This window comes from Oxyura jamaicensis, chromosome 17 (assembly GCF_011077185.1).
Source record: "Oxyura jamaicensis isolate SHBP4307 breed ruddy duck chromosome 17, BPBGC_Ojam_1.0, whole genome shotgun sequence".
NCBI lineage: Eukaryota > Metazoa > Chordata > Aves > Anseriformes > Anatidae > Oxyura > Oxyura jamaicensis.
The window spans coordinates 7339023-7351640 of NC_048909.1; the positions used below are offsets into that span (position 1 = coordinate 7339023).

General features: G+C 39.3%; 1 protein-coding gene across 4 annotated transcripts in view; it reads right to left on the bottom strand.

The window, feature by feature from the left end:
- Positions 1 to 12618, bottom strand: part of AK8 (adenylate kinase 8) — a 74925-nt gene that overhangs the window by 25501 nt on the left and 36806 nt on the right. For all 4 annotated transcript variants that reach the window (XM_035341766.1, XM_035341767.1, XM_035341764.1 and 1 more), the window contains one exon: positions 893 to 1034. In XM_035341766.1, the coding sequence (XP_035197657.1) occupies positions 893 to 1034 (142 nt within the window). The remainder of the gene's footprint in view (positions 1 to 892; positions 1035 to 12618) is intronic.

The following is a 12618-nucleotide window of genomic DNA, read 5'->3' on the forward strand; positions in this document are numbered from 1 at the left end:
ATCGTAACTGATAGCTCCTTCCCTTTTCACTCTCCTCTTTTCTCGTTACAACTCAACCTTACCCTTTCACATCTTTCCACTGTAAATTGTACCCTCTACAGGCAGGGTGAGGGTGTGGGGGGGGCAGGTTGAAGGCAGCCACAGAGAAGACACAGGACGAGTACCTTTGCCAATTTAAACGCTTTTAAGGACAAGCATTTTGGAAGCATAAAGACCATAAATCTCCAATGCACAGCTTTGGTGTGGATGTTATGTCAGCCAGTGGTATGGACTAAACCAAGAACTCCTGAAAGGGAATGTAAAAGCCTCTCGATTTCGATGAGTAGGCCAGCATTTCAAATGCTCACCACCTTTGGACTAGCTGTGAAGAGAACCCCATTTTATTTGCCTGGATGTCATAACAGCTCTCTTTTGATGCTCATTTCTCTTATATTACATTTCTGAACACTTCATTATAGCTCAAATAAAACATAATTCTCATGTTGTTTTTAATTATTTCACAAAACCCAAAAGTCTCATAATGAGTTCATCGCAGTGCTAATATCTTTCCATGATATTATGCCAATGCTAAAGTAAGAAGATGTAGATCCACTTTCTGCTGCAAATAAAATACACCTTCTGATATAATCCAAACTTTAATCCGTTTCTTATGGCTTGCCTTTAGAGGTAACTGAGACAAACAACCAGAAGAACAAACTTCTCTCTTTCACAATTGGGTCACAAATGTTACAAAGGATTTGTAAGGCCAGTGCTCTATCTCCCGCTCTCCAGGGATGAGAGCCCTTTTTTAGATATGTAAGGAATAAATAAATAAGATGCAGCAGCCTATATAATGTCAGCAAAGATCTGTGTCTTTCCACAGACTTGCTAATGTGCTAAACATGTATCTTACCTGTTTGGAATAATACGTGCTTTTTGCAGCTCTTCTCCCTGTTCTACGTCTCTTGGGAAGCCACGAAGCACCCAACCGTTGGTCATGCAGTCTAGGGCATTTAGGCGTTCTGCCAGGATCTTCATAACAATGTTGTCCGGGACTGCAAAGGATTAAAGAGATGATGTTTATTTTGTATGCTGAGACTGAAATTAAGGAGGTTACACACTACCTTTTTCTTTTTCTGGTTAGACCGCTACATGAACTAAAATACAAAAACATACAAACATGTTTACACGCGACAGATTTTGGAAAGAGCAGCTCCTGCTGACTGTGCCTATTTACTGTGTTATCAAACTCAGTTTGATAAGCATAATCAAAATCATAAGGAACTGTAGGACTACGGTAAAGTATTTGCTAAAAACAGATGCTCCCATAGTTTTGCAATGTACTTTTTCTCTCAGCCATCCTCAGCTGATGTCACATCGAAGCGTGTGACATAATCTTATAAAAATGCAAAAATAATGACCTGAGTTGTATAAAAGAAATCCTAAAACAGGGAAAAAAATGTCTGTAGCACTCTGTATTTAACTTAGGAGATCATAAAGGTTCTGCCATCGCAGGCTAGAAGTGATATTTCTGTATTTTGCCCAAAGGCTTGAAGCTTTTATAACTGAAAACAAATTTCTAAAATGTATTTCAACCACAGTAATTACTACACTGATGACTCCATAATTTTAGAGATAAAATTTCTCATTTCTCTATTATTATTTATCTTTAGGACAAGGGAGTAACACCAGCAAGATTCTGATCAGGCTTGCAATTACTATAGAGCTTTTAAAATTGTATTTAATCAGACACAGTAGTGAGGAGGTATCCTGCATATTTTCCACTGTAGCCTTCATGAAGTAAAAATATTTTTACCAAGATACTTAAATTTACATCTCTCTCTCTTTTTTCTTTTTTAACAGGAGAATTAAACAATCTGGTTCAACAAGAGTGACTATAAATTTTGCAAAGATCCTGGAATGGGTTGGGTTTCCTGTCAAATAACTGAAGAAAGGTCAGCAAAATCACCTCGAGCTACTTCCCAAAGAAGCAGCCAAAACAATTTGCAAGAAGCAAGGAGAGCCCCTTTTCTCTATTTGTACAGTATGTCTAATACACTGTTGCCTCTCCTGGAAACAAGCAGTAAAAAATGCTACATAAATCCACATCATGGGATGTTGATGTTTTGATACTCACCCTGCCATTGCATCTGCATACAAAAATACAAGTTCTTGTAGGAGAGTGTATGCGTCAGATTCCTAACAATGCAATTCGCTTTAGGACTAGCTGACAGGAATGCGCCTGTATTTTAGTAGAGTATATTATTGTCAGTGCACATTTATACCCTGGATACAAGCAGGTTTTAAACCACAATAATAGAATCCGTTTGCTTCCTGAAATTTAACATTTCCTCAAGACTTACGCCTCTATCGTGAAATTCATTACCTCACCTTCAAGTAATCAAATTACTGAGTTCACAGAATTGCACTCAGAACTCAATGTACCAGCAAAAATAGAGGAAAACCACAGGGAATTAATTAGAAGACAGATTAGTGTATTAATTGAGGATACCCGCTTCACATTATTAAAAAATAATAATCAAACCCAAGTTAAGGAAAGTACTGTTCTCCATCTGCTAAAAGAAAAAAAGGAACTGAATAAAATCATTACCAGTCACTTGACAGAGAGTAAAATGGCAATGCAAAACTAGGCATTCCGTTAAAAACAGGATTCGTAAAATTAGCAGCAGGCAGAAACATTATTTGACAGATGTTGCCTATCTGGCTATGTAAGACCTGAGCTGCAGGCAGGCATACTGGGGATAAGAGGAGAATTACTGAGCTCTTTACAGATCAGTTCTTCTCCCCAACCTCCAGGTTACAAGAACTAATACTAAACCAAGACATGCCAATAGGAAAAAAAATTTAAAAACCCACTTGCTCTTTCCCCAAAATGTATTCCGTACAAAGACTGGTGGAATTTTCCTGGTACTCATGAATTTCTGGCTGTAGCACTAAACTTCCTATCTCGCTGCATGTTGTTTTATCATGATTCCTATTGGAATCATTAGCATGGATTTGCAAAAATGCCAAATTATGTGATTTTAAAAAATATTTTCAAAATGCTTACAGACACCTCTGCAAGGGAGATGAATGAGACCTACAAACCTATGCATAAAATTGCACTAAAGCAGGATTCTGCCAGAGCTGACTTTCCCGTTAGATGAACAGGGAATCGGGGCAAGCACTTAAGCCCCAGGAATGGCACACAAAAATAAGTAGATATACCACTCTCTCCATCTTTGGAGATTCTCCAGTTCCAGGAGTCAAATTGCTTCCAGTCTGCATACAGCAAGGAAAAACACCAGTCTACAAAAATTAAAAAGTAATTGTGATGGAAAATAAGCAGCATCTCTTCATCTGATCACTTCCCATTAGTCTTCTGTGATGCCAGAGGAACAAAATCCTCCAGTTTGGTGACTGTTTCTGAAAAAAAATTGAAGCAACCAGAAGAGGAAAAAAAATCTAGCAAAATGATGTAACAATTAATTAACAATCTAGCTAACACCACATCAGGTTGTTGGTTCTTTTGAGTAGTACTGGGGATACGTGGTAACCCTGATACCTTGCTAATTTCAGTGATGACTGACTAGAAGGTATCAGCAGTACACTTCAGATTGTTTGTACACTCATGTACATATATACATCACTGAATAATATAGATGCTTACATATTTTCTGTGCCTCCCTCTAAAGCTTGATGGTGAGAAATAAAACATAAACAAGTCAGACAGCAAGCTCTGCTCTCCTCTTGATTAGCAAACATACCTATCACTTCAACACAATAGGGGAACATAGCTTGTTGGCTGTTCAATGGCATTACAAAGTACATCAGCTGCCCTTGAACAGGAACAGTCACGCTTAAAACAGCTGCATTAAAACTGTAAAACATCTTCCACAGACCAGAAAAAAAAAATAAGAGGGAAAAGGAAAGAAAGAAAGAAGTATTATTTGTATTTTGCTGTGGTATAGACAGAGTAGGTAATGAATACCTCTGCAGTATGGTATTCCTTTTCACTCATGTGGAACTGTCTCTGGAATGCAAGGGAAATTAATAACCTATAATTGGAGTGGCACACAATCTGTAAGTAACTAGCCATAGGTCTCCTGGCCTTTAGCACATGACCCAGAGGGCTATATAGCAAAGTAAAATTTACAGCTTTTCTGATGAGGCAGTCAATCTACATGTTTTAAGTAGATTATGAAGCACAAGAGCTTTGAATAATCAATTCCTTTTCAACATAAGCTTCTGTGAGTTTCCAACTCTGAAAGTTGGGGGATGAAGCTCTAGAGAGGTTTTACTCTATCATTAGAGAGGTCCAAAGATAAGTTTCTTGTAAAAATTACAATTTGCTACAAAGAGATATCCAGACTAGGAAATGTAGCAGCACATCTCTATTAAGGAGCAAAATCCAGGTACAGGAGTAAAATCCACCCTCAGAAGTAATTCTGCAGAGCAGCTGAGCTACGATACCCAATGCTGAGAGCACTGTATGTAGTTGTGGACCAAGTTCATGGTGAGCCTCAGAAACAGTATACATGGCAGAACTGGGCCACAACCAACTTCATATAGAAAGACAATTAATTCATGCATACGTTCTTGCCTAATATCAGTACCACACGACATACTTCCTTTATTTTCCAGCCCGTCTTGGCCACATTAATAGGCTAGACTACACAGCGGAATTAGCAGCTGTGGACCTACGTAGTGATCTAATCAATTCAAGGGTAAGATCAGGCAGGACACAGGGAACAGAAGCTTAAAGTACTGCTGCTCGTGCTGGAACTGCTGCGTAGACACCTAGAGATTTTCTGTCTCCATGACTGTCAATCAGCACCTTCCAGTAGACCATTTTAAAATAAATTTACTTCCCAGAGCTTCAAAGCTTCTCACAAGTGAAAGGTACTTCTCATGAAAAGTACTTCCTCATGAACTCATGGGAGTGTGGCCTATTAGCTCTTGCCCAACCCATAGATCTGCACGACTAATAGAAAACCTTATCAGGCAATCAGTTGACAAAATCATACCATCTGCTCAAGACAAAAGTAACAGAACATTAAAGGCACAGTCTGAAAGGCAAAAACAGTACTTGAGAGATTACAGGGCACTGTTCTCCAATAGCTTCAATGCTGTCAGTGCTCCAAGCTATACAATTATCATATTTAAATTGATTCCTCCTCCATATACTTCCCTTTATAGCGGACTTTTGATGGGTATTGACTCACTTCTCCAGTATTATAAACCCTTGATTCTAAGTACAGCATAAATGCATTTGCAGGCATAAATTGTCAGCTTCATGCTATAAAAAGTTTAAGGTCCTTTAGACAATATTGTCCGTTCACTCTCTATACTTCTCTTGCAGATTTTTTTTTTTTAGCTAGGTCTGAAGACTCACTGCTAATTCAGATGCCTGAGGCTTGATCCCAGTACTTGACAGTTAACATCTTGCCCTGAGTGTAAGCTACTGCCAAAGGCTACTTTCCTGGGCTGTCCTGTCAATCCTAAAATTAGCAAAGCATGCGATTTGGTTATTTTATTGCTCTGTGAACTCTGCTTTATTCACATTGGCTCATTTTATTTGGGTCTTTCAGAGAAGTATTCTGTTTTCTTGCCTACGTTACAGTCCTCAGATTGCCTCAATTTATTTCTAACGCGTTTGAAAATGATTTCGCAGCGATTCACCTTCGTATAAGTCTGACCAATATTTTAATTGAATCCTGCCAGTGCACCAGATGCCCGAAAACGGGCTTATTATTATTATTATTATTTATTTCAGAGCCAATTCCGACTCCTGAAAATAACAAGAACCCCAACGCCCCTCCAGAGCGAGGGGCGCTGGCGGCGAGAGACCGGCTTCGCCTCGGGGCAGCGACTGGGCCCGGCCCGGCGGCGGGGGCCTGGCCGGGGGGAAGCGCCTGGGCCCGGCCGGGGGGGAAATCGCCTGAGCCCGGCCGGCTGGGCCCGGCCTCTCGCCGGTTGTGTGCCGCCACCTGCCGGGCGCGGTGGCACCGGCACGGCCCCGGCAGAGGCTTCCAAGCGGCCCGGTCTGGGTTACTCGCGGAAACCGCAGGAGCCCGCCCGCGGGCGCGGAGCTCCAGGCCGCCGCCTGTCTTCTTCTCTTGGTGCCGGCACATAAAGAGGCCGTGGAACAAATAAGAACCGGTGTGGCACGTGTAAAGCACTGAAACGCTTATTTAATAATCTCATCAGATGGAAAATGTGCACGGAAATAGTTGCTGCTTGCTCATTTTATATGTACAGCACTGCTGACTTCCCCTAAGAACTGGAGTAATTATTTTAATACAGTAAAACAATGATGACAATGATAAAATGTCTCGTCCATATTTTAGATATTTATGTCTCTTCTAATATACTAAAGACTCTATCGCCCCCCCCCTCCCCCCCATCCCCTCAACGTTTGTTGTCATTTAAAATAAAAATTATCTGTATTGAGGAGAAGTGCCAACAACATTTCTAAAGTAGGTATGTATGATCCCAAAGCATCAATCAAATGAACCATGATAAATTAAGACTTTCAGAAATGGGTGTTGAAGTGAAAGGAGCTCATCATTCTTGCTCACAGTTATTAAAGCAGAGATTCAGGAATCTCTGTCTGATCCCATTTAGTGACGAGGTAAGTATCCAGCCCCCTACACTGTTTTACCTGTTAGTGGCATCTTCAGTTTAGCAATGGAAATTCAGTCCAAACTTGGTATCCAGTACACACACACACACACAAAAAAAAAAAAAAAAAAAAAAAAAAAGCATTTTTCCCCCTCTAAAAATAGTCCTTGCAAGGTTTTCAGTGTCTCTGTGTATTTGCCTAATGACCCTGGCTATCCGGGAGGCACAGGATGATCTAGTGGGCTGACACTGAGGTCAGGATCCACACACCTGGGTTCCCAACCACGCTCGCTCATTGATTGCAGCAAGGCTTGACCTGAATTAGGTTTTCTGCCTCAGTTTACCCACCTGCAAACAAAAGCTACTCTGACTTACCTCACAGGTATGTTTCTAACCTGAAAGTTTCTAGAAGTAGCAGCAAGGCATATATTTTCACTACTAGCTTTTAGTCCTTCCACTCTGCAGGGAGAATACAGCTGAACACCAAACAGCAAGCACAGTTCTAACCCAGGTAACACATCATTTCCAGGGTAATCAAAGATCCCTATATTTCTTCCTTATTTTTAAACTAGTTCAGCTCAACTGAAGAATACAGGGCTTGTGACAGGACAGAATTTGGCCTATAAAAACCCTTTTTACACACTGATAATATTCAAAAAAGAAGAAATTTAGTCTGACGACCTTGGTGAAAAAACATCTTGGCTTTCTATACCAGATACTGACTCACCATGTGATGAGAAGAGAGGACGTTACAGGGTTTGTGTCCTTTATCAGTGATGCCTGATGCCAGCAGGCACTCCAGATCTGTCACAGTCCTGCATCTCCCCTTGCTGCTCCCCCCAGTGCCTACCATCCACATTAAAGGGACATTCAGCCCTCTAACCCAAACAAATTAGCAGGGCACAGTAAACCTAGCTTCACCCTGGCTCACTTTACGGTTACATAGAGAAAAGCGAATGAATGCAATGTTTCAAAAATATAAAGTGATATAAAAGAGCCATTAAATGTTTTGCTTGTCATAAAAAAGCATTTTATACAGGAGCCTGATTCTGTATGGTTGGCTCCGAGTGAATTAGAGGCAAAGCCAGAATTCGATGTTAAACTCTGAAGACCATAAAAAGGGATGCTGCCAATGTGCTTTCCCTTCCAGTTATCTCATAAAAACTCATGTGATTTCCTCATCCCAAGCTCCAAACAAAAACAACAACAAAAAACCACAAACAGAATCAAAGCCTTTTGCTCAGGAGCTAGTGCTGCAAGAAGAGTAGCAGGGAAGGAAATAAAACATTTCCAAGTTTTTTCCAAATGACTGTCTGCAATAGAGATCAAAATAAAAAAAAAAAAAAAAGGGCCGCAGCTTCACTCAAATCCATGAGGGCTTTTTGGCACTTTGGTGGTGCACCACACTCCCCCATGACAAAAAACAGGGACCATGGGCATGGCACTTTGTAACCTACAAACTGTTTTACTCCCTCTTGCAAACCCAGACAACAGCATCATTACCTGTGTGAATTAAGATGCCTAATACTGGCCTATTGATACTCCAGTGAAAATAACAGTGGTGAACAACACTGCAGAACCAGGAAAGTGGCAAAATTTACCTAGGCAGGACCATATAATCCAGACGGAGTGGTCCTCAAAATTGCTCAAAAACAAAAAAACACCTCACTAGCCTCTTAAAATCAAACACACTGTATAGGTATCTTCTGATCTGGATTCAAGGATTTGTGTGTGTGTGTTTTTAAATCTTAAATGCGATGGTCTTTAAAGGCACCTTTGTAGACTGAGTCTCCCCAGTGTCACTGCAGCCCTGAATACCTGGTAACCAGCAGTGGCAATTTTGATTGTTTGTGTGTTGTGCAGAATAAAGAAAATATATTCCAGAATTTCAAATAAAGAAAATGGGGGGCTCTAATTTATCATATTGTAGTGATTCAACACGTTAAAAAAAAAAAAAAAAAAAAAAAGTAAAATTCAGGAAAGAAGATGACAACTTACTGTCTACATGCCTTCATGTAAAACTTTCTATTCTATGACCTTGCATCTTTTATTAAAATGTGGACACCTACAATAGAAAAAATATATATATTTAAATTTTATTTTGTTCTCTTGACCACCAATTTTCTCCTAGTGGGAAAAAAGACTGCTACCTATTTTCCATAAAAAAAACCTTTGTAGCAGTCCCAGAGGAAAAGTCAAAAGTTTGACTTGAAAAACGGAGCTACTTCAAAAGCATTGTCAAACAGAGGTGAAGGTTTCTTAAAAATGCATAAATTAAAGTATGGTATATTCATAAATATATCTGTAACTTTACATAGTACATTTGTGATTGAGGTGCATATATAGATGAACATTTGCTATCATTATAAAACTAACAAAGTAGAAAATCAATTTGTTTATTAGCTACTGTTTGGACTCTGTGTGCATACGTACGTGTGTGTGTGCATGTGTGTGAAAAATGAAAGAAAAATGGAGAGTTTTTTTCAATAATAAAAAGGGAGTTGCACTGCAGGGCCCCTAAAGCTTGTGAAAAATTAAACTCGACGGATTCAAACTGTCCTATTTCCACTTCAAAAGAGAAGAGGCACTGAGCTCTTCCCAACTTATCTTCAAACGCCCAGCACCCTAGAAAGTTTCTTTAAAAAAAATAAAGTCTCTAGTTCCCCCAAGCACTGTACCCGTTACTGTAGCTGCTGTCTCTCCCTCTTCTAATTATACCCATGTGAGTCTATTAATCAACTTGTAAATTATTTAGAGAGCCATGCGCTGTCTTCAGCTAGTACAAACACACTGCATGCAAAGACTTGCTGAAAACCAATGGAGCTCCCAAAGGGTCTCTCTCCAATGTTCAGACAGCTTGCAGCTCGCCAGTACAGCGCTGTTAAAAACAAGAAATAACACTAAGCTTACCTCCTCAGATATAAAGATTTACTCAGCCTTTCAACTCTGAAACTCTTTGCAAGTTTTTAAACAAAGAGGAAGCTGCTCTATTGTCGAATCTTTACTTCACACTTAGTGATGAGAATATTAATTTGATGTCAAAAAAAACACACAAGTGCTTTCAGTAAGACTGTGATCACAATCACCAGGGGACCCCAACTTTCAGAGGCTACGCCAAAAAGCACCCCTTTAAAACCATTCCAATTTAAAATAAGTGGGAAAGTCTACATTTGTACAGTAATAGTTTTTATTAGAAAATAGTAGAAATTATGGAATTCCAGATTTTACCCCCCACATGAAGGCTGCCATTGGGGACAGCTTCAGATATTACTACTTAAAAAATAGAAAAAGGAAGGGGAAAAACAACACAGATTGTGTGTGTTCAGCTCTAACAGGCTGCAAACAGCGCAACGTTATCTGTCTTCCATGAATCAGCTCTCTTTACTACCTGAATGTTCATTTTGGTGGGAAAAAACACCATTACCCAAACTAATAGCAGTTTTCCCAGCTGAAAAGCTGAATCTTACTGTTTCAGGATTTTTTTTTCCCTGTACTTCATGCTGTTGTCCTGTCATTTCATTTTTTCTTGGCTTCATTTATCGCAGCCTTGCAAACATATATTAATTAGCAGTGATCACTCCATGCTATTTCACCACAAAGACATGTAAAATTGAACAGATAGAATGGTATGCAAATTTCTTTTCAACTGACCGACACCAAGATGCTTTTGCTTCTATTTTCCTTAATAAAATGCAAGCATCTCAAGGGGTAAGCAGCAGGGCCGTTTTAAAAACAAACAAGCAAACAAACAAACAAGATGTGCTTTCTGCAGTTTTTTTGTTCTTCTCAGATTTCAAATTCCGGCAGACATCTTTAACAAGGTGAACGTAGACACTGCCGATGGAACATTAAATGAATATGTGCCTGTGTTCTAGATGAGACCGCTCCAGAATGCAGGCTAGCCTTCCTCAGAATTACAGCAATCTAGATACACAAATTCTGCATAAAGGTCCTCATCAAGCCAGTGGGGCCTGTGTCTGGGCTATCTACACATGCAGCATTTGTCCGTATTTGTCCTCAGTTACTAGAAGGGGAGGACCAGTCCGCAGAACAGACTTTTCACCACATTTCAGTAGGAATCAGACTGAGTGAATTAATTTATGTGAATTGTCTTGCTGCCTGCGGAAGGGTCACTGCCTGGGAAAGGTCACTAAGGTCGCCTCTTACTCCAAATGTTAGTCTTCCTGGGCTGCCCAAGCAAACGGTGTGTGCTAAATTCAGCTTTATTGACTGAGATTTAAACTAACTGGAGTTAGGGACCAGCAAACTGGTATAAGATTCCAGGGCTGGTATCCAGGGCTGGTAATTTTCTGCCCAGAGTATATTTAGTAGTAATTGCCCAGTATTCAGTGAAAACCACAATATATTAAAGGAAAGTCAGTGCATTTCAGATCAGTTGTCCAAGGAAGAAATCTGTGTTTATGACAGACAGAAAGCAGTCAGGTTGCTGAACTTTTAACTGAGAACACATTTAAAAATATCCAGTGAGCACCAACTGTAGGCTAGGATGTTCTGGGAATTAAAAATTTAATGGGCTCAAAAACGTCTGTGCTACCTTCATTAAGCAAAATAAATCACCATACTAAAAATGGGAAATTTTGTAAAGCAAGAGCTAAGGTCTTCATGAGAAAATGAACACTAGAAAATACAGAAAATGGGAATGCACTGAGTTGCCTTCTGGGGTGAATAATAGAATTGTCTGGGCTGTTCCTGAAATACATGTAGTATACATGAAGCAGCAGTACAGGAAGAAAACAATACAAAGAGTGTTTGTGAATCCCAAAAACAAGAAAAGATCCGAGTTAGTCAACCAGAACTAGAACAGAATAGACTGTGCACAGCCTCAGTAACTCAGTAATGAGTTAGATCTGAGTAAGCTAGTTTTTGAGCCTTTTTATGACACCATGACATACCCTGTTGGCATATCTTGAATGACTAATTGTACGCAATCAGTTGTGTCCACAGGAAAGGAAACCACACTGAGATCAGTCCCCAGGGCAGGCATTTTAAGAATATATGAGGCATGCCTCTAGATTTTATGGCACTAGTTTGATTTTGACTAGCAATTATTTAAGCGCCACATTTCTTGTGGTCTATCTTTGTTTCAAGGGTATTCTGCAATGCTACCGCTTCCATGATTCCTTGCCCAAAGGAAGTACTAAGGTTACTTGGAAATAACTAGAAAAGCAATGAAATTTTTGAAGTTTTAATTGCTTTCACAGGTATAACACTGCGAAAGTATGTATTTGTCCTGAATTGCTGTTATTGGCTAAACTAATTACTAAAATGTGATTTTCTTGAAACTGAATGTAGTCAGTAATACCACGAGAATCTTTCCTCTCTATTAATCTGGCTGCGACTCAACAGGAAGGCTTCTTTGCCCATCTTTCCTTCTCAGTACACTATGTTCTTTCTTTTTCTTCAAGGCTCTTGTGAGGGTATTAGTGAATTCTTGTTAGTGTTTACTATTGTAAATTCATTCTTTGTTATTCCTGGAGAAGAGGATTAGCAAAATGACAGAACTGATTATTTCTGGCATTGTTACAGAATATTTATTTTTGTTTATCCATTAATTTTGTAGTTTGCCTCACCAAATAAAATATATGTACATAGAACAAAAACGATGAGAGACTTTTTTTAACACAATGCACAGAAATATAGTTATGACTCCCATTAACATGCAGAAGCACTATACAGATTTATCCTTGCGTGTTATATTAAAAAATTCATCTAAATCTGAAATAACTTCTAATTTGGAGGAAGAAAGGAATTACAACTTCAATTTCATTTTCCTGAAACAAAAGCAGCTCCTTTGGACTGAGGATGTGCATATTTTTAGGACTGGCTAAACATTACAATCTGTGCAATTATTTTACTCTACTGGGAATGCTTTTGATATCTCCTTCAAGGAGCTTCAGTGGTTACGATAAACTTCATAAAATACATACAGAGCATTTTAGCAAAGAAAGCTCTTAAAAGACTTATCTTTGAATATGCAGATCATCCAAACTCCCA